General features: G+C 39.5%; 1 protein-coding gene across 1 annotated transcript in view; it reads left to right on the plus strand.

Moving 5' to 3' along the window:
- The window catches only part of ABCA12 (ATP binding cassette subfamily A member 12), a 224,960-nt gene that overhangs the window by 63,680 nt on the left and 137,942 nt on the right, over window positions 1-23,338 (plus strand). The window contains exons 10-14 of the mRNA XM_039355317.1: window positions 455-4,285; window positions 10,150-10,265; window positions 11,575-11,672; window positions 12,720-12,973; window positions 13,057-13,169. Of these exons, the coding sequence (XP_039211251.1) occupies window positions 455-4,285; window positions 10,150-10,265; window positions 11,575-11,672; window positions 12,720-12,973; window positions 13,057-13,169 (4,412 nt within the window). The remainder of the gene's footprint in view (window positions 1-454; window positions 4,286-10,149; window positions 10,266-11,574; window positions 11,673-12,719; window positions 12,974-13,056; window positions 13,170-23,338) is intronic.

Consider the following 23,338-nt stretch of genomic DNA (forward strand, 5'->3'; position numbering starts at 1 on the left):
TACAGTATTGTAAGCATTTAAGAAACATTCACTGACATTAATAAAAGCTATTAACAGAGTTTTTAAATGTTTATAGTTCAAAGAGAGGATTGGGTAGAAAAGAGGAATATGGGAACTAAAAAAGTGGCAGTGCCTTGGAAGAAGACAAAAAACTCAGGAACCATGAGAGACCATATCTGGCATTCTTTGTGGTTGATTGGAATCTTATTTAAGACCAGTCATAAAAATAAATCTTATGTTTCATGGCAAAATACGATTTATTAAAAATAGAAGCAAGCAAGGTGTAAGGAGGAGGTAGGTGGGAAGACAAGCTATAAAAACACTCTTGCAAAAAGGCAAAAAATTGATAACTAGATAGTTGTTTTGTAAACTTTGAAAGGGGAAACAAATTTCATGGCATTTTCATTATCTTTGTTCTGTTATAAGTGATGCATTTTATATCTTTTTATTACAGGAATCTTTTAGCTCTTGATTTTGCTTATGAAGATTTTAAGACTGGCTATTTTTCAAAAGATTATAAAAGAAATACAAAATCTCAGAATAGCTTGAAGAAAATGCCATTATTCGACTTAAAAGAAAATATCCACAATTTAAATAGGAGCATCAGGGATATCATGTTTTTAAATAATATTATTTTTAAAGCCAGAAAGGCATGGCAAACTGTTAAAATGAGAACTGTCCACAAATTCTCTTTCCTGCCTGAAAAATATAGAAGATACTTAACTTCAGTGGAAGAAGTGCCATCATTGTTATTAAATTTTCTGCTTAAACCTGCAACAACTGACAATTTTCCTGAGAAGCTCCTGGTACTTCAGAAAATCTTTAGTATCATAACAAATAGCAGGACTAATCATAACTACCTATTGATCTCTTCCTTGACTAACTTGATGCAGAAAATTCAAAGTTCCATTAATGAATCTCAGTGGAATGAATTCAACACTTACTGGCATATTGTTGAAAAACTGAGGTCTGCAAAATGGAGTGATACAGACATCCTTATGTACAGACAGATTTTAGACATATTACATGACAATCTGTATGTCAATCATGATAACTTTGGACTTCCTTTGAAAATAGAACTTGAGCAAATGATTAAATTTGTAAATCATTTATTGAAAAAGTATGATGCAGGGAGCATCAAGGGAACAAATGTTTCAATGGTTTTAAATACTATTTTGAAAAGTTTACAAGTGTTAGAGGACCTGGAGAAAAAGTACATCAGTGAATTCATTATTGTTAATCCCCTAATGAATACCAACTATAAAAGTGTACAGAAATTATTTCAGACAATTAAGAAGGGTATAGAGATACTTTCTGATCCCAGTCAGATAGAAGCATTTTCACAAGCATTACCTTTCCTGGATTTATATATAACTCCAGTGTGGCATAATTCTTCAATACAAGCAAAAGTGTTGCAACTCTTGTATTTAGCACCAAGCCTTCTTCAAATGAGAAACATTCAGGCCGACAACAGCTTCTCAGACTGCACTGTCAAAGACTTCCATCTCATTGCAATTGAAGTGTTTTTCAATAATGCCACACTAAAGGAAGCCTTAAGAGAAAGCAAATGTAATTTTCTTTTCTCTTCTCTGGATTTTGAAAACCGAACAACCTATCACTATATGTTTACCCAATTGTTTCAGCTTACAATAAAAAATCTCAAATCAACATCACTTTTTGAAACAGTCCAGGGGAACAAAAAGAAACACTTCCCAGGTGAATTTCAGTGTATCGTCAAATTATTAGAAGTTTCATCCAGTTTTCTGTCCAAATTAATTGGGCTCCATAAATACCAGAATTCCTGGATAGAAAAGATTCATAAAAATCTAAGCACTTTTTCTCTTGATCTGTCTCAGCATAAACTGACTTGCAGAGAACCATTACTTAGCAATATCATTGACAAAATTTCTGCTTTAGACATTCAGAGTTCTTTTATTTTGAATGGAACAATAGCAGATATTCAAAATATCCTGGATAATCCATCAGTTTGGAATCAAACATTTGGGCCTTCTTTTTTGCTACATAATAAACATCAAAAGATTATATCAAAGATTTTACAAATAAGCAAAAATGTTCATCAATTAAAATGGAATAATTTTTCAGAGATCTTGAATGAGGTTGCAGAAATATTGAACTCGAAACAGAATGTGACAAATACAAAGCAGTATATTCAACTGCTAGAAATGTCCAGAAAAGCACTAATTCTTGTTGTCATTGGATTAGCCAACAAGGAAAAAGAAACATATAAGCTTCTTGAAACTTTAAGCTGGGGCATGAAAGTTTCCTCTTTGGAAGAGGTATTAGATGTGTTAAGATTGTTCCTAAATTCCAATTCTGACATAAATTACAAAACTTATATTAGAAAAAATATTAATACTTTTTTATCACCTATTGATGGTCTTTTTCAAAGACTTTTCTACATTAATCCTCAAGAACAAATCAAACACAGATTAAACAAAACTGCAAGAATATCAAATGATTTGTTTTTAAATAGGATCAACTTAAAACTTAAAATGATATGGAAAACTATCCAGAAGATAATGTCTGTAGCAATTACCCAATCTCTACAGGACATACCATGGGCTTTTGATTCAAGAGAAAAAAATCCTTTGACTTCTTCAGATTTTTTTCTTAAATCTTCAGTAATGAAAGCCATTCTGAAGCCAATCCTGACCCCTCAGAATAACTATCATAGTAAAAGAAATGTAAATCTGATTACTTATCTTTCACAATTACTACAAAGAATCCAAAATACTACTAAAAAGTCTTGGTCACATGAGTTGGAGGCTTTTATAAATATTCATAAAGAACTACAATCTGTAATGCATAGCTCACTTTTTTTAAGTATATTATATAAACATCTTTCTTTACTGAATAATGCTTCTAACCTTCATTTTAACTCAGAACTGCAAGGGTTAACTCAACTTTTATCCCATGTACTATCAAAATATAATGAAGAAAACCCACATATTAACACTTCAGAACAAATTCATATTGCTGTTAGGAAGCTGTTATTTCAGCAAAGGTTTGGGCATCAATTTAACAACAGTCAATTAGAAGCCATCCCCCCATTGTCTAATAATAGCCACAAAATCTTTGAAAATATTTATGACATACTGACTCAAGGAGCAATGATACTGTCTGACAGCAAATTGGAAGAAACTGATAAAAGAAAAATTACTATCTTGTATGGTTTTTCACAATTTCTGTTTCAAAAGAAATTCAGTGAATTTTTCTTGGGGGATAGAAATTTAGTTGAAACAAAAACAGTGGATATCTTATATTTAACTCTAAGTCCATTATTACATAGTTGGACCAACAAAATGGGAGCGCCACATAATTGCAATGCCCAAGATATAATTCACATAATTTTTCAAATGCTATTTAAAAATATCACTCTCTCTGAAGTACATAACCAAAACCATTGTGAACTGCTTTTCTCTTCCATGGATTTTGAAAAGAGAACAAATCAAACATTTATTGACTTCTTCCTTTTCTCCATAAGAAATTTTCAGCACACAAATTTAACAAATCTTTACAAAAAAAATAACGTGCATTTTTCAAATGATTTGTTATGCATCATCAAATCACTACAATTTTCTTCTGGCTTGCTTTTGAAAATGGATATACTTTTTGATTTCCAACATCCTTGGATACATGAGATGTATGCAACTTTAGCAAAAATTTCTAAACAATTACCATCAATTAATTCAACTTGTTTCATCCCAGTTCTTGATGGTATAAATGATGTTACTTATAACCCTTCAACAAATCCCTTGCTGTTGTCAGGTAATGAAACAGAATATTATATACAAAATTTCATTGACAAATTAATAAACTGGAGTGAGTTAGCAATATTCTCCAAGCTGCTTCGAGATTTTGCACATGTGAACATTCCAGTGAATGAAGCCACACAAAGAAATAAAGAAGAAAGCTCTATTCCATCTACAAGTAATTTTTCACAGATTTGGATTATGTTGTCAAAATGGTACCACACAGAAACTGAGAATGCAAGATATGGGTTGGAAATTATGGGAAAAGTTTTGGATCACAACAAATCAGATCCAGAAATATTTAATATCAATATTTCTACTTTAAATCATTTGAATTTACTAAAGGAGCTTAAAGCAAATTCAGATCCAAATTTGCTATCAAAAAGAACTGAGCTGCAATATAAATTTGATCATATAAGGCACCCTTTTCTCATGGTTGCAGAAACACTTCTAAACAAGACATTTTGGAAGGAATGGGTTCAAGCACAATCTCCAAGCAATTTGATTGCACAGTAAGTAATGTGTTTCATAATTAGTTGAATTAAGAGAAATTCATTCTCTTTTCAGCAGAAAAGAAATAGTTTTGAGTTGAAATAATATTGTATAAAGTGTGCGGAATGATGCAGAATTACTGATGTCTGGTTCATAGTTCTTTTAAAAAATGTGTATTTATGCATAATTGACAGGTTGACTTTTCTACAGAGCAGAGAGAGTGTTAATGTGTACCGGTACACTTGAGTATCTTTTTGTAACCTCATGTGATTGCCAAAATTCATTTTCTGATTAAATAGGAATTGTTCTATTTTCTCTTTATGTTGAGTTAGAACATAGAATGACAGAGTTGGAAGGTATCTTGGAGGCCTTCTAGTCAAATCCCCACTTTGCATCTTAAGAAGACAGAACTCTTGGAATAATTCTTCCAACAGGCATCCTTTATTAAGAGAAAATGGTTGCAGGCGTTCTAGACAGGACTTGGGGTCCAAGCTCTCCCATTCAAGGTTTTAAGGGGTTTCCCAGTAGCCCCACCCAATCACCTCCTACTTCCAGCGACAGTCTCAGCCATTACATTCCCACCCCCTTTTTCTTACTGCCGGCTGGATGGAGACTTCAGAGAAAACTACATGAAAGCTAATAGCCCCCTTTGTTACGATTAGGCCTTTTTGGTGCTATCTACATTCAGTCTCTTTGAAGTATACTGAAGGAAGTGAGAGCCATAAAGCCCCTTTGTTCACCCCCTTCCCTTCATCGTATGACAGAATCCAGGGAAGGCAGAAATGGGGTGTTCTATAGTTGATAACTAGAGATGAAATATAATTGGATTCTGACACCCTACACCAGAGGTGTCAAACTGCCGGCCCGTGGGCCGGACGCATCATCAGGAAACCATGCCCACTTCATTGCCGGCAATGGCAAAAAAGCTCCGATACGGTGTGCAATGTCACGTGAAGTCGCAAGTTTGACATGTCTTCCCTACACCATTTCAGCCAAATGGCTGTCCTATATCTTCTTAAAAACCACTAATGATGGAGCAGCCACTACTTCTGGAGGCAGGCTGTTCCACTGATTAATTGTTCTCACTGTCAGGAAATTTCTCCTTAGTTCTAGGTTGGATCTCTCTTTAAAGATCTTTCACCCACCACTTCTTGTCCTGCCTTCAACTGCTTTGTAAAATAGTCAACCCCCTCTTCTCTGTGACAGCCCCTCAAGGTATTGGAAGACTGCTATCATGCCACTCCTAATTCTTCTCTTTATTAGACTAGACATACCCAGTTCATCATAGGGTTTAGCTCCAGACCCCTAATTATTTTGCATTCTTTCTAGGGCTTCAGCATCTTTTTTATATTGTGGTGACCAGAACTGGACATAGTATTCCAAGTGTGATCTTACCATGTAAAGCAGTACTAACACTTCACATGATCTTGATAGTATTCTTTTGTTGATGCATATTAGGACTACATTTGCTTTTTTTTTTTGGCAGCTGCAGCACACTGCTGGCTCATACTTAAGTGGCTGTCCATTGTCACCTAGATCTCTTTTACTGTTATTGTTGTTGAGCCACTTATCTTATATTTGTGCATTTGGTTTTTCTTGCCTCAGTGTAAAGCCTTACTTTTCTCACCACTGAATTGCATTTTGTTGGATAGGGTTCAGTGTTCCTGGTCTGTCAAAATCATTCTGGCTCTTGAGCCTATCTTCCAAAGTGTTAGCAATTTCCCCCAGTTTGATGTCACCTGCAAATTTGATGAGTTCCCCTTCTATCCCAATATAAATAATTTATGAAGATATCAAAAAGGCCCACTACATGCTTCCCTCCATGTAGATGTAGTTCCATTGAAGACTACCTGCTGAATGGGGATTTGTCAGCCAATTATGAATCCATCTGGTGGTGATGCTATCTATCCCACATTTTTCTAGCTTACCAAGAAGTAGGCTGTGGTTTACTTTGGTAAATGCTTTAACTCCCTACAATGGAAATGTCCCATGGCATTTGGTACTGTGAAAAGAATTGCTATTCAGCTAGCATAAAAATAGTATGGAGTACTATATATGGAGAACTATTCAGGAGAATTCTAGATGTTGGATGGGAGCACAAGAGAATCTTGAGTGAGCAAAGGGGGACCAAAGAAACAGTAGGTCAGAGAGTGCCTATTGGAATCAAACCAATTATCTCTCAAACACAATTACCTTTACAAAAGCCCCATGTAGCAATTTCTCTTATTTTCCTTCTTGCTGCTGCATCTGTCTTGCAGCTCCTCCATCCTTCCTTCCATCTGCTTAGAGCAGGGGCAGGCAACCTAAAACACTCAAAGAGCCACTTGGACCCGTTTCCCACCAAAAACAAAACACCGGGAGCCGCAAAACCCTTTTGATATCTAAAATGAAGATAACACTGCCTATATCCTTTTTTACCTTTATTATAGGTGTGTGTGTGTTTGTGTGTGTATATGTGTATGTGTGTGTGTGTGTGTGTATAATACACACACACACACACACACACACACACACACACATTAAAAATAAAAGTAAAAATATGACTCTTGGGAATATCCATACTATTAAAACAATGATCACCAAGAGAATGCTTTAAGAGAATAAAATTACATACACAGGCAGGTAAAAAAAGGATATATGCAGTGTTATCTTCTTTTTAGATGTCAAAAGGGTCTCTCTCTCTCTGTCTCTCTCCCTCTCTATCTGCCCTTGGTCTGCCACTCCTCTTCCCCCACTCTCTTTCTTTCTCTCTCTCTCTCTCCCCCTCCCTCTCTCTCTCTTTCTCTCTCTCTCTTTCTCCCCCCCCCTCCTATCTGCTGCTCACCTGGCAAGCTTCAAGCTGTTGTCCAACAAATTCAGGGGTAAGCAACCTTGGCTCTTTTATGACTCATGGACTTCAACTCCCAGAATTCCTGAGTCAGCCTAGCTGTGCTAGCTAGCTCTCTCCTGCCCTTCCTGCTTCCTGCTTCCTGCAGAGACGCAGCAAAGGGAGGAGCTCCGCTCAGTAAGCTTTTCAGCTCCTCGGAGAACACTGTGAGTGCACTCTCTTTTACACACATACACACACACACACACACACAAACACACACACACACAGGGAGAGAGAGAGAGAGAGAGAGAGAGAGAGAGAGAGAGAGAGAGAGAGAGAGAGAGAGAGAAGCAGGGAAGCGCAATTGCCTCTCTCTGTCTCTGTCTCTCTCTGCAAAGGCAGAGGAGGCTGAGAGCCACAGGGGAAGGCTCAAAGAGCCACATGCGGCTCCGGAGCTGCAGGTTGCCGACCTGTGGCTTAGAGTCTACTTTTCTTCCCCTCAGCTCTGTAAGGTAGACCCTTTCTCTAGTGGAGGTAAGAGGGTTATTTCCTTGCCAGTGAAACTTGCCAGTCTCTTTAAGTCATGTTGACACAACTGAATCCCACCATCCCCACTCCAGCCACAAGTTGCTCCTCCCCTTTATAGCTACAGGGGATGAAGTACCAATAAAGCGCAGTATTGTTGGCCCCCTTTCATGAGTCATCATTCTCCGATGTGAAAGTTTTATCTCAAATCTTCTTTATTTCCCAGTTTGTTTATTATTACTACCTGTTGTCCAATCCCCTGCTCTAGCAGGAGACTGTATACCATTCCAGACAAATAGTTTGCCAATCTGTTCTGCATAAATTGGCAATAAAAATTATTCATATTTAGAAACATAAAGAGAATATTAACTTTTTGTTCTTTATAGTTCATCTGAGATTGTTCAGGTCTGATCACTCTTGTTTTCAGGTAATTGAATGTAGAACAAAGAATAATAGAGTTGGAAGAGACCTTGGAGGTCTTCTAGCAGGAGACCCTATACCATTTCAGACAAATGGTTGTTCAATCTCTTTTTGAAAGCTTCCAGTGATGGAGCATCCATAACTTCTGAAGGCAAAGCAATTCCATTGGTTGATTGCTCTCATCATTAGGAAATTTTTCTTTAGTTCTAGGTTGCTTCTCTCCTTGGTTAGTTTCCAGCCATTGTTTCTTTTCTTGCCTTTTGGTGCTTTGGAAAATAACTTGACCCCCTTCTTGTAACCATTCTTTGTATGTTTTATTGGATGCTTTCAAATGATGCTTTAAAAAGGGTGGGGAATAATGGCTCAGGAATCCTTGGAGGTGAAGTCCACAAGTTATAAAGAAGCCATTGTTCCCCACCTCTGCTTTAAAAATAAGTGGTACAAATAATTTTTAGTATTAAATTCAAGATAATGTTATAAAGAAGTTGATGCAAAGGTACCAGCTATAGTTCAAGTCAGTCAAGCTCCAGCCCACCCTGGTTCACAGTCTCCTGCAAACTGGGATTCTCCATTGCTGCTGTGACTTTGTCTTTATTATTGATTTGTTTGTTCACATGTTCCTCAATAGAATGTGCCCCCTCTAGTATGTAGATTTCCACTGTGTGCATCTGCATAGCCTACATGTGCTGCGCCACTCACACACACAGATGTAACTGTGATTTAGTGAGTTTATTAATATTCCCCAGCAATTCCCTTCATCAAAAACTCAGAACTATCCCAGTTAAGTCCAGCCACAAGCAGACCAAATTTAGTCCACAGAGCAATGGCTAATAGTCCACAAAGCAATTGAAAGTTGCTCAAACAAAATAACTCCACCAGGCAAAACTTAAATCCAAATACAAGAGACAGTGGTGGGATTCAGCCATTTCGCACCACTTCGGCAGAACCGGTAGTTAATTTTTTGTTGCCCATGCAATGTATTTGAATCCCACCACTGACAAGAGAGCTCACATGGCAAGAAAAGTTCAGCATCTTCAAGGCACAACTCCAAACAATGTCAGTTCAGAGTGAAGCAGGGATGACAACGATCAAACAAACAGCTAGAAAACCAACATGCTGTTCCAAGCAATGCCACCATAGTCAGCTTTCTGATGCAGCCCATCAGATGGGCAGGGTGTTCTCCTCTTGATTAGACTGGTTGACCTCTGCTGCTCCTGCCTTTTGTCTGCCCTGTGTGTTCTCGGATCACATGCCGAAGGCAGTTCCTCTTCCTCTTCATTGGCAGTCTGCCACTGCAAACTTTCCCCAGCTGAAGCCTCCTCCAAATCTCTTTCGGACAGTTGTTCAGAGCCATCAAGCAACCCAGTTCCTGACATGCCAGGAATGGGCTCAACCTCCCCCGAGCTAACATTTGAGGAGGAATCTGGGGAGTTGCCCAAGGGAGATATCACACTACACTACCGTGCACCTGGCACTACACTACCGTGCACCTGGCATTTTAGTTCCAATTAAAATCAAAGTAATTAATTAAAGTAATTAATTAATTTTCTTAATTCCAGTTAAAATAATTGCAACAGTCCAGTCTTAAACATTTATTTAGCAAGTCTCAATAACTTCAGGATTAATCTTCAATTTTAAACTTAGAAAAAAAATCAAGTTTCTCACTCTGAAGAAAATCCAATCTAATAAGAACCAATCTCTGTAGGGTTATATTGCACAGCTCTCAGTGGGTTTTCAAATCTGTTCATTTGGTTTGTTCATTAAAATTGTAAACGTTTTGTTAAACTAAAGTTTAAGATACTCATTTGGAAAGATGTGGGAGAATCTTGTTGTTTGTTTGTTTTTTTGAGCTCAAATCTAGTTTAAAATTTAGAAAATGACAGATCATCCTGGTATTTTGTTAATTATCTCTGAAGTATTCAGTGATATAAGTCAACTGATAGAAGTAGAACTCTTCTTCTTTAAGATCTGTTAACTACTATAAAGCAACATTTTGGTACATTTTCTGAATGAAATTGGCTTAGTGCCACTCTAGGTAAATTGAAAACTTTTTAAAAAGTCTTTAATTGCAAAACATTCTTTAATGTGTGTGACTTCACATGAGACTGTTTTGTTCTGTTTTTTTCCCAGGTTTCTGTTTTCAGAATTTGTACATGTCTTCCTAAAAACATCTCATAATAGTAACTTCTCATCATATTTCATTTGCATAATGAATGTGTTTCAAGAGCCAGACAATGAATTGTCAGGTAACACATATTTTCATAATAGCATACAATATATTTATTTTTAAATCTTCTTCTTGTGAAAGAGTTTAATGGCAACTGGGTGCTTTATGGTGACATTGATGGCAGTTCATACCCAGATAAAAGCCAAGAAGCCTGATCAACAAGAATCACTTCATTAGAACCAATAGTAGCACATGGCTTAATGTAACTGTGATGCCTATATTATTTCATAAAAAAATTGTTGGGTACTTGTCTTAAGAAAAGAACTGCAGTGGCACTAGAATTTGATGAATTAAAAACTTACAAAGAGAAACCTTCTTCATTTTGGTTTTAACACAGATAGATTTGCAATGCTTTACATTCAGTCATTTTATTTTGTGATAGTGATTCCAGCTTAAACCTAAAAAAAGAAAATATGTTCTGATATTCATTCAAAGGAAAAGCTATTTGATGAAACAAATAACATCCTAAAGTTGATAAAAATATTTCATAGTTTAGAACAGTGATGGTGAACCTTTTAGAAACTGAGTGCCTGAAAACTGCCCCCGTTCAGCCCCCACTCTGCTCTCCTGCCCCACCCGCCACCCCACCCACCTGCAGGGCCACCCACCGTCTCCACAGCCCACAGCAGATTGCCCAGACAGCCCTGCAGTGCCATGGTGGCCACACCTTCCACTCACGCCCCCCAGCATCAACTGAGCGTGATGGGGCACGAAGGCAGAGTCTTGTCCCTTCTGCCTGGCTGCCATGTCCTTGCCTGTGCTGCTCCACACAGGTCACACCCGGGGTCAACTCTCCGGGCGGTTGCTGGTGAGGAAGGGGGCTGCAGGGGGAGGCGGGGCTGGGGCGACAGCATGTGTGCCCACAGAGAAGGTTCTGGCATATGTGCCATTGGTTCGCCACCACTAGTTTAGAAAGTTTATTCCCCGGATAAACTTTAAAATGTTCTTTGGAATGAATAGTCAATTTTTTCTATGTGCTTGAAAAGAGCTGAAACACAAAATGCAGTAATAAAGAAAAGAGTGTTCTACAGTATTGTTTATTATGCATGAAGGTTTGATTCCTACTTCCTTCTTTTAAAGCATGATTCAGCTCATGATGGTTAAATGTATTTTTCCCCCAAATTCTGGGTACAAAAACTCTTTCACTTACAACAATAGAATTCAAATATATCTCAGTTGCCATTCAGTAAAACTAATCTAAGAGGCAAATGCTTGCTGGAACAACATTGTTTTCGTTTGTTTTCAAAATGCCTGCAGAGTTTATTAGTGATAGTGGAAATTATAAAAACAATGTATTACAAAAGACAAGATGATGTTGTTTCTTACAGGAAATTGTACTCTTCCTCCAAAAATAAGAGAACTAAAAGGAGTCCTTTTTAATTCTCAAAATACTTATGCCACAGTTCCAGAGGTTCTAATGTTAAAAGTAAGTAAACGTATCATTTGGATGTGAAAAATACCAATGATAATATGAAAGTGCATGCTTAGCAAGTTTTTGAAGCTCAGCTGGCTGTTTTTGTAGAATACCATTGTTAGGGAAATAGACAAAGAAGTGTACCCTACCTGCTGCTTCTCTGCTCCAAATTTTTCTCTCTCCTTGTTTTTTCAATTATGCATCTGAAATCCTGCATTGAGTGCAGTTCGGAGTAGAACTGAAAAGGGGCTAAACTTTCTTTTCAAAGCTAGAAGAAACCAGTTTTTCACCCTATATTTTATCAGGACCAGCTCTAGTCATTAGGTAATAGATAAAATCATATTCTGACACCCCTATTTTTTGGCTCATGTTCCAATTTTGTTAGAAATTTAAAAAAGCATTCTTGTGTTCCTTTTTTCCTTTGAGTTTTTTAGCTTTACTGTTATGATTTTCAGCCATGGACATTTTTTTCTCGGACATTTAAATCCTATTTAAACAGTAAGTAATTTTAATTACATTAGTTCCCATTGTCATAAGGCAATAATTCTGCATAAATATATTTAATCCTTATGTAGGTGTACTGGTTCACAAATATGCTGTTACCTCTTCTAACTTTGATAAGCTGATAATCACACAATTCATTTGCTCAGGATCTTCCAGGTAATATTATCAGCTTTCTGAGGTCCATAGCTATAATTATATATATTTTTCATGATTTGCAACATCTGGTTAGTGCTGCTCACTACTACTCCAGTGACTTTGTGAATATGTATTTCAAAAAGCGTAGAAAGAAACAGTTCCAAAGCAACAAGGTAAGGTTATTATATTTTATACTCGTATTGTGTATTTTGGAAGTCTTTTCAATTTTAGTGTCTCCTAAAATTTGGAACCCTGGGCAACTGCCTTACTTACTTAGACCTAGAATCCAATCCTGATTATGTGCAAAGGCTTCCATCATTGTCATAAAATAGTATTTCCCTTCAATATTGGTTAGGCTTCTTTCATTGCTTTTTATTATTTATTTGTGATTAATTTTGTCTCTGTTTTGATTATTTAAAGCTAACCCATCTGCAAAACCTAACATCACTCCTTTGTGATTTCGAGAGTATTAGATGGCTGCAGCAAACATGCCAGCTCCCTGATGTTAGTTTTGCTGAGCTGTGCAGTCAAAGTGAATTCCACAAGAAGCTTCTTCGTGGTAGAAACCAAAGTGATCATGCACTGACCAATTTAATTAGCCACAGAAAACTCTTCCAAGAATTTCAGGAAATAATTGTTGGCAATCCCCAAAAGCTTCTGCAACAAATTAAGTGGTAAGATTCTTTGCATATAATATGTAGCAATTAGTATCTATTTCAGAGGGCCAATACTTACTCCTTTTCTTTTCTTCAAAAAGGTTACAAGAAAATGTCTCCCAACTTAAATATTTCCGTGATAACTCTAAGCATATTTCTGCCTTGAATTCTATAATGAATATCACTAAGATTACACCACATTCCAGAAAACAAGGTAATCTTTGCTTTCAACAATTATGTATGGATAGATTTTTCTTTATTTTAGTTTTCTGCCCATTTCCTTTAACATTTTTCTGAAGTTTTAAAATAATGTTTTTTAGAGAACTTAGATTGAAATAAATGTGGTAAGATAGGTAGATTAAGTCTTATGAATTTTGTTTTTTGATTTATAATCATAAACACACCCTACTTTTTTATCTTGAATGGTTGTGGTGGTGGGTGGTGTCAGTAACAAAATGACAGTATTTAAAAGACAGTGTTTTTTTTAATTTGGTGGGGATTGTAAATAGTAGATTTCATTTAGCATGGGTGAAATACCAAAAACTCAATCACCAAAAATTGCCAGGGTTCTCTGAGAGTACATTAGCGACAAAGAGAATAGGCCTGGCAGTGCATTGAGTTACTAACCTCCAATCTAGGATGAAAAATTGTAAAGTGGGGGCTAAAAATCAGTCATGGACAGGAAAGACCATCTGACTTTTCTCTACAAAACTGTATACAGGCAATCATGAAAGTACGACAGATCATTTAATGACTATTCAAAGTTACAACAGACCTCCCTCCCCCCCCAAAAAAAACCCTATATACAATTCTGTTTCAAAGTTATGATTTCTATGAACCCACACGGTCATTTGCCTGTAAGAATGACTGGATAGGTTCTGTAGAATTCTTAACTTTGCAGAGATGCTGCAGCATGTCCATATATCTATTCTCCCCTCCATCCTGCCCTGCCGGGTCCCCAAAGGCACTGGACCTGCTTTGTTTCCAACCAGATTACAAATAGCTCTCTTCCACCTCTCACAATCCTGCGCTTATCTTTTGAAGATTAGCAGAACCTAGGAGGCTGGGAAGGAGAAAGCTTCCTTTTTAGAAAAAGAATTCCTTTTTAGCCTGTTGTGACACCAGAGCTGCTACAGTATACTGGGCAAAGTAGCTTCATTGTTCTCAGTGTCAGCACAACCAGGTCAGTTTACAAAACACAGGCCTTTCTATCCAGCATGAGGAGGAAATATTCATGCTTTTAGGAGTAACTCAGCAAAGCAGCTTTAAACTGGCAGGTCCGGGAGGTAAGTATTGTAATGGATCAAAACCCCTGTTGTGTTACACTGGCATTTGGGGAGCTAAGACATCCTAGGAATCCTTAGCTCCCCAAATGTCAGCATAACACAATGGACCAAAAGCCCTGTTGCCAATGCCAGCTTAATGAGTGGGGAGGAGAAGGAAAAGGAAATGACTACAACGTGATCCAGGAAGTAGAGCCGGGGCAAAATGCAGTATCCCAGATGGTTAGTGGTGTTTCTCCAAACTTCTAGCAACATCCTTGGATGTTTACTGGGCTGTGGTATTTCTGTGTGTGTGTATGGGGGGTGATTTAAAGGTTAAAAAAAACCATAAAACCACACATGAGTTAGGCCCAAACTACCTATAGGAAATTCTATTCCCATATCTTCTCTGTTTTTAAATGTTAATTGTGCAATGGATATGTTTCAGCACTTTTGTTGGGAGAAAAAAATGTTTCCTCTTCAGAGACATAAAAACACATCCTTATTACAATTAAACAGATGCAAATTGAAGAGTGCAATTGAGCCATTTAAGTCATTTGTGGAAAGTTAAAATCAGCCAAATTAAGTAACCCTCTGACAATGTTGTTTACTTACATAATTTACTTAAGTTTCAGAAAAGCATTTGGAAAAACAGATCACAACCTACTTCTTTATAAGAGAGAAAAATGTGGGATAGACCACATCACCACTAGATGGAATCACAACTAGACCAACAGCATTCAAAATGCAGTCCTCAATGGAACTATTGTACATTTACATGGAGGGAAGTATGCAGTGGGGTACAATGATTTAGACAAGGAGATAGACGGGTCATCAAATTTGCAGATGACACTTCACAAAGAGGAATAGCCAACACTTTAGAAGACATACTCAGTATTCAGAAGGATCTTGACCGACTTGAGCATTGGATCTCATCCAATAAGATGCAGATCAGTGGTGAGAAAAGTAAGGTCTTACACCTAGGCAAGAAAAATCAAATGCACAAGTATAGAATAGGTGGTACCTGGTAACTGAGAGGGATTTAGGTGTTCTAATGGATCACCACTTATGTATGAGCCAACAATGTGCTGCAGGTGCAGTCTTAGGAAGCATCAATAGAGGGATAGTACCTTTTTAGTATTAGAGTCCTGGTGGTGCAGTGGTTAGAATGCCATGCTGCGGGCTACTTCTGCTGACTGCTGGCTGCCAGCAGTTCAGCAGTTCGATTCTCACCAGCTCAAGGTTGACTCAGCCTTCCATCCTTCTGAGGTCAGTAAAATGGGGACCCAGATGTAAACTGCTTAGAGAGGGCTGTAAAAGAACTATATGTAAATCTAAGTACTATTGCTATCAATACAGGACTAGTAAGGTAACTGTTGGTATACTGTGCTTAGTTCTTGTCACCACAATACAAAAAAGATGCTGAGGTCCTAGAAAGAGAAGAGAGAAAAGCAACAAAGATGATAACAAGTCTGGAGGCTGAATGGTACGATGGATGGTTAAGGGAACAAGGTCATATCTAATCTAGTGAAGTGAAAGACTAGGGGTGACATGATAGCAGTGTCAGAATCCAATCATATTTCATCTTTAATTATCAAATATAGAAACTCCCAATTCTGCCTTCTTTGGATTCTGCCATAAGAGGGAGAGAAGGGGGAGAACAAAGGGGCTTTATGGCCCTCACTTCCTTCAGTACACTTCAAAGAGCTGAATGCTGAATGTGTGTTTATTGTAACATCAAAGCATTAGCACTAGAGAACCTTATCATAACAAAGCAGGGTACTTGCCTTTCATGTAGTTACCTGAAGTCTCCATTCAGACAGAAGAAAGAAGAAAGGGGGTGGAATTGTGATACTTGAAACTATCACTGGAAGGGGGGTTGATTGGGTGGGACTACTGGGGAACCCCTTAAAACCTTGAATGGAAGAGCTTGAACCCCAAGTCCTGTCTAGCATGCCTGCAACCATTTTCTCTTAATAAAGGATTCCTGTTGGAAGAATTATTCCAAGAGTTCTGTCTTCTTAAGATGCAAAGTGGGGTGGGTCCTTACATTAGACAGGACTTGCAAAATTAATCCACCTGGAAGGAAGACCCTTGCCGGGGGATTTTGCAAAAATTTACCATGTCAGACAATGGAGCAAGAGAGGGGGAAAACTCCCTGGAAAGAGAGCCGCTGACCCAGTTGGAACCTTGCCAGATGTTGGGATCCGAGAGGCCAGATTCCTCAGGAGAAGAAGTGGTGGAGACACAGGACCACAAGCCTCGCTGGTCGATGGGCGTTGGAAAGAAAAGTGAGTGGGGAAAGGAATCAAGAAAGGTGACCCTGAGACGGGGGACCAAGCAACCAGAATGGAAGCAGGAGATGGAGAAATCCCTGCACGCAAGTGAAGAGGGAGGAAGCTGGGCACCGTACTCAGACTGGATCCTAGAGAAAGCTATTGACCTGATGAAGAGAACTCTCAGCTCCCTAGGAGAGGAGAATACTGAACCCTACGGCCGCCCCAGTTCCTGGAGCCGCAAAGGGAGAGACACCGAGGGGGACATGGAACCTGCAACCCCAGGGACATCTACTGATCCAGGAGCTCCCACCCCCTACCGGACCACAGATGGCAATCTGGACGGAAGGCACTACCACCCACAACAGAGGCACCGATCCATTCCAAGACGTCCACCGTTGGAAGTGAAATTCAAAGGGGAGCCAACACGCTTGGGGTTTTTCCTAACCCAAGTCCTCAGCTACATGGAGGAATATGGGCAGGATATTCCCAGCGACAAAGCCCGCATCCGGATCGTGCAATCTGCCCTGGATGGACCAGCTGCGGATTGGGTAGTGAACTTGCATGACTCCAATGCCCCAGAACTCAGTAACTTCAACCGTTTCATGTCCTCTTTGAGAAGACGATTTGAAGACCCCCTGGCTGATCGCAAAGCCCGTGAAAGAATAACAACGATGAGGCAGGGCAAACGCCCAGTGGCCGAGTATACACAAGAATTCCGGGCCATTGCCAGCAAACTGAATTGGCCAGAAGACATCCTCCTTGGCCATTTCAAAGACGGACTAAACTATGATCTATATGATGCTTGCCTGCCCCGAGGGGACCCACATCGACTTGAGGAATGGTACGTCTTGGCAGAGGAAGCAGAGATCGACATATTGAAGAGGCACCGCCGAGGAAAACAATGGAGCCGCCCCCCGCCTGAGCTGACACACCAACCGGTGAAATCATCGGATACAGCCAAGAAGCAAATGGGATGTTTCAAGTGCGGAAGAGAAGGGCATCGAGCTGTAGAATGCCGCTCAAAGGCCCCCCAGCACAACCCAGACAGATCCCCAATCAACAAACCCGGAAAGTATTCAGCTAAGCCAAAAGAAACGCCATGAGAATGATGGAAATTGCAGAAACCCCCACCTCTGCTCACCAAGGGGAAAGGACTCCAGCCTACACCACAGGGCCGGTGGATGCCTCAGATGACAGCTCGGAGGGCGAACCCCTGGTAAGTGGATGCATCACACCCATCTTCAAAACAGTGACTATATTAATCCCCCCCATGCCCGAAGCTGTGAAGGTGAAAGCCTTAATAGACTCTGGCTGTACCCGCTGCCTCATTAGCCCAACACTAGTGGGGAATCTGGGCATCCCATCCAGGAGACTGGAACAACCAATCTCATTTGGCCAGCTAGATGGATCCATAGCAGGGGGGGTGCCAGCTACCCTAGCCACTTTGCCAATACATCTCTCCCTGGGCAACCATGAAGAGGACTTAACGTTTGTGGTGACCCCAGGTATGGAATGCCCAATGATTCTAGGGATGGAATGGTTGAAAAAATGGAACCCCTGGGTAAATTGGAGGACGACAGAAATCAAATTCCCGAAGGGGGACCCTATGGACTTAAAACCCCAAGGGAGGCTACCAGAATCAAGAATAGAAAAAGCATCCATAGGAGAGGAAAAAAGATTAACAGAAATACCAGAGGAATATAGGGACCTTGCTGAAGTCTTCAGTGAGGAGAGGGCGAATGAGCTTCCCCCCCACCGACCCACAGACTGTACCATTGAATTCAAGCCTGGGGCAAAACTCCCGAAGCCCAGATTATACTCCATGAGCCCAAAGGAGAAGGAGGAAATGGAAAGATTTATAAAAAAAAACCTGGAGAGAGGTTTCATTGAGCCAGCCAAGCCTAAAGTGGCTGCCCCGGTCCTTTTTAGAGAGAAGAAGGATGGCTCTTTACGTTTATGCGTGGATTATAGGGCCCTGAATACAATCAGTGAAAGCAACCTATACCCGCTGCCCCTCATGAAAGACATGCTGTCACACCTATCGAAAGGGAAAATTTTTTCTAAACTAGACTTAAGGGAAGCTTACTATCGCGTGAGAATCAAGGAAGGGGACGAATGGAAGACTGCATTTAACTGCCCCATGGGGTGCTATCAATTCAAAGTCTTGCCATTTGGATTACAAGGGGGCCCTGCAGTCTTTATGCAATTAATCAATGACGTTCTAAGGGAGCACCTGTTTAAGGGGGTCCTTGTTTACTTGGACGACATTCTTATCTTTACTGAAACAAAAGAAGAACACGTCAAACTTGTCAGAGCGGTTTTAAAGAAGCTGCGAGCCGCTCACCTATATGCCAAACTCTCAAAATGCGAATTCCACCAGGAAAGGATAGACTACCTAGGCTATCGCATATCCCCACAGGGCATTGAAATGGACCCAGAGAAGGTCAAAGCAGTACTAAATTGGGCACCACCCCGCACAAGAAAGCAACTACAAAGTTTCCTGGGCTTTGCAAACTTTTACCACCAATTCATCCTCTCATTTGCCCAGATAGCCTTGCCCCTCACTAACTTACTAAAAACGAAGGGAGCATCCTCAGTAAAACCTAGCCAGCCACTAACATGGACAATGGAGTGCCAAGCAGCGTTTGAGAGACTAAAGAGACTTTTTTCTGCCGAACCAATACTAAGGCACCCAGACATGGACAAGCCCTTCGTAATACAGGCAGATGCAAGTGATGTGGCAGTGGGGGCTGTGCTATTACAAGAAAATGATGATGCAGTATTGCAACCCTGTGCATATACATCCAAGAAACTCACGGAAACAGAACAGCGCTGGCCCGTATGGGAGAAGGAGGCTTATGGGATACGTTGGGCATTACTCACGTGGCGACAGTTCCTGGAAGGCAACAAAATCCCCTTCCAGGTGTGGACTGATCACAAAAATTTAGAAGCCCTGAAAACTTCCAGGAAACTCAATCCCAAACAAGCCCGCTGGTCCCAGCATTTTCACCAATTCCAATTTAAGCTCAAACATTTACCAGGAAGAAAGAACTTCCTGGCAGATGCTCTATCTCGCATGCCCCAATATAACAGCGCACGAACCACAGACTCTAGACCAATAATGGCAGAGTCACAACTGGCAGCACCAGTAACCACAAGAACCCAAGCCAAAATAAAACCACAACTGGACAGCCAAACTGGGATTGAATTCAGAAAAAGCTTGGAAACAGATGAATGGTTCCAGAAAAACAAAAATGTGTGCACAATGAGAGACGGGTTGCCTTGGGTAGGGGAAAAGTTATATATACCAACAACTCAAAGAGTAACTTTCATGCACCTTTGCCATGACACAAAATCAGCAGGGCATTTTGGATTTGTAAAAACTTTACATTTAATTAAACGGCAATTTTGGTGGCCATCCATGAAAAAGGACATTGAAAGTTATATAGCCAGTTGTCCAAAATGTGCCACGGCAAAGAGGTTGCAAGGGAAAGTGCCAGGACTATTGCAAACAGTGGCAAGTCCCTCAGCCCCCTGGAGAGAAATAGCCATGGATTTTATAGTGGAATTGCCAGAAAGCAATGGGAATACTGTGGTCTGGACGGTCACGGACTTGTTTTCCAAACAGGTGCACTTTATCCCTTGCCAAAAGATTCCCACTGCAAAAGCCTTAGCAAAACTTTTCATCCAACACATTTACAGATTGCATGGGGCACCCCAACGCATCATCTCTGACAGGGGGGTGCAATTTACGTCTGCATTTTGGAAGGAATTTTTATCCCTCTTAGGAACCACTCAGGGACTGACATCTAGCCACCACCCTCAAGGAAATGGGGGGGCTGAAAAAATGAACTCCGTACTTAAGCAATATTTAAGATGTTTTCTTAGTTTCCAGCAGACCGAGTGGGCGGACTTACTCCCTTTTGCAGAAGTTGCCTACAATAATGCAGTCCACTCCAGCACAGGTTACACTCCTTTTCAAATAGCCACCGGTCAAAGTTTCAACCCCATGCCAGAATTAACCCCAAACGAACCAACGATCCCCTCGCTGAAAGAATGGATGGAGAAATTACAAAACACCTGGCCAATAGTCAGAAAAGCACTAGATGAAGCTAGGCAGGCATATAAAACACAAGCCGATAAAAAAAGGGTTGAGCCTACACCATTCATTATAGGAGAAATGGTGTACTTATCTACAAAATACCTAAAGTCCCTACAGCCCTGTAAAAAACTTGGACCAAAATATATAGGACCTTTTCCAATTAAAAGAATCATAAATCCAGTAACAGTAGAATTAGAATTACCCAAAAATCTCAGGCAAATACACCCAATTTTTCATTGCAGCTTGCTGAAAAGAGAGCATCAGTCACCTCTACGGCCAAAAATCCCCCCCCCACCACCACCTCCAATCATGGTGGAGGGTGAACAACACTTCGAAATAAAGGAAGTCCTTGACTCTAGGAGATATCATGGAGCAACTCAGTACCTAGTTGCCTGGAAACACCTCCCTCCCTCACAAAATGAGTGGGTCCATAAACGTCATGTCAGAGCCCCGAAGCTATTGAAGAAGTTTCACACAGAGTATCCTAACAAGCCTAACTAAATTTTATACTTGTGTTTTCTTTCAGGTGGATCTCTCTTATTTTTAAGAGGGGCCGGATGTCAGAATCCAATCATATTTCATCTTTAATTATCAAATATAGAAACTCCCAATTCTGCCTTCTTTGGATTCTGCCATAAGAGGGAGAGAAGGGGGAGAACAAAGGGGCTTTATGGCCCTCACTTCCTTCAGTACACTTCAAAGAGCTGAATGCTGAATGTGTGTTTATTGTAACATCAAAGCATTAGCACTAGAGAACCTTATCATAACAAAGCAGGGTACTTGCCTTTCATGTAGTTACCTGAAGTCTCCATTCAGACGGAAGAAAGAAGAAAGGGGGTGGAATTGTGATACTTGAAACTATCACTGGAAGGGGGGTTGATTGGGTGGGACTACTGGGGAACCCCTTAAAACCTTGAATGGAAGAGCTTGAACCCCAAGTCCTGTCTAGCATGCCTGCAACCATTTTCTCTTAATAAAGGATTCCTGTTGGAAGAATTATTCCAAGAGTTCTGTCTTCTTAAGATGCAAAGTGGGGTGGGTCCTTACAAGCAGTCTTCCAATACTTGAGGGACTTTCACAGAGAAGAGGAGGTTGTCCTCTTCATCAAAGCAACTGAGGGCAGAACAAGAAGTAATGGGTGGAAGATCATCAAAGAGAAATCCATCCTAGAATTAAGGATAAATTTCTTGACTATGAGAACAATTAGTCAGTGGAACACTTTGCCTCCAGAAGTTGTGGGTGTTCTGTTACTGGAAGTTTTCAAGAAGAGATTGGACAAACATTTGTCTGGAATTGTATAAGGTCTCCTGCTTCAGCAGAAGGTTAGAATAGAATAGAACTGGAAGGGACCTTGGAGGTCTTCTAGTCCAGCCCTCTCCTCAAGCAGGAGGACCTATACCATCTCAGACAAATGATTGTCTAGCCTCTTCTTAAAAATCTCCAGTGATGGAGCCCCCATGATTTCTATACTAAGTTGTACTAGAAGGTCCCTTCCACCTGTTTTTCTATGAAATGCTTACAAATCTGACTTGAGAATAATATGATACTCTTAAGGCCACCCAGAAGTAAGACCAAACAAATAACTGAGTTAACAATGTGTTGTGTAAATAGCCGCAGTGTTCCAACAAATGCTACAAACAATGGATGGTATGGCTATCTATGTAATGTCATATCTCTCTTCTCAAACTGCCTTTTCCCAAAGCTGGCCATATGCAGATCCTTCAATCTGTATTCATAGGATTATCTCAATTGCCCTTATTTGAACCTGCTCTAATTTCTCTGAATCCTTCTTAAATTGTCATGCCTCAAACTGGACACAAAAGTCCAGGTGAGGTCTAACTGAATCCAATATCTATTTAAAATGCTTCATTCTCGAAAATTGGAAATTTTGCTTATTGATGCAACTATACTTGCCTGTTTTACAGTCATAACACGCTGCTGACTTATATTTATTTTGCAATCAACGAAACTGTGGGACTAGTCCTGCCTTAAACACAAAGTTGAAGAAGGCAAACCATTTGCAGTACTAAAATGTTGCCAAAAAAAACCCTGCATGGAGTGTCAGTGTAGTCACCAGGAGTCAAGGCTGACTTGAGGGTAACCTCCTCCCCCACCCAAAATAAAAGAAATCAAGTGCTGTTCTAAAGAGAATTAAATGAGCTGTCCATATCTATTCAGAAAACACAGTTACTGACTAATAATATCCTCTGCATTATTAGGGATTGCTCAACTTGTTGATGATAAAATAACATTTTTTTAAGTTTTGAATTTTAATTAATTACAGCAATACTAATTTTTTTCAGAGGGAACTGGTAAAAAAATAAATAGAATATGTTGATCACCAAATATATTCATCTGATATAATTTAAACAAGAAGGGAAATTAACATTCATTTAAAAAGATCTATTTCTTAGGCTTTTGAAATGAAAGAGTCAGGTGAAATTGAAGAAGTATGAAAATAGGCTTAATTTTTTTATAAACAGATATGGTTTATTTTTTTTATTTTTATTTTTAAAATGCTACCTAAATGTGAATATCAAATATATATGCTTGCTCAAGTTCCTCTTTGAAATAAAAATACAAATTAATTTTAAATAGGAGAATAAACATTTTAAATATTTTCTTATTCAGGTTATTACTTTATAGCATAAAGCTCTTTTCTTTTGCAAACCATCTTTTAAGTGTTCTGTTTATAGTATTTTCTGAAAACTGGAGTAAAACAGACCTTTTAATTTTAAAC

This window comes from Crotalus tigris, unplaced genomic scaffold (genome assembly GCF_016545835.1).
Source record: "Crotalus tigris isolate CLP2741 ecotype Arizona unplaced genomic scaffold, ASM1654583v1 scf7180000018674.437415, whole genome shotgun sequence".
Classification (NCBI taxonomy): Eukaryota; Metazoa; Chordata; class Lepidosauria; order Squamata; family Viperidae; genus Crotalus; species Crotalus tigris.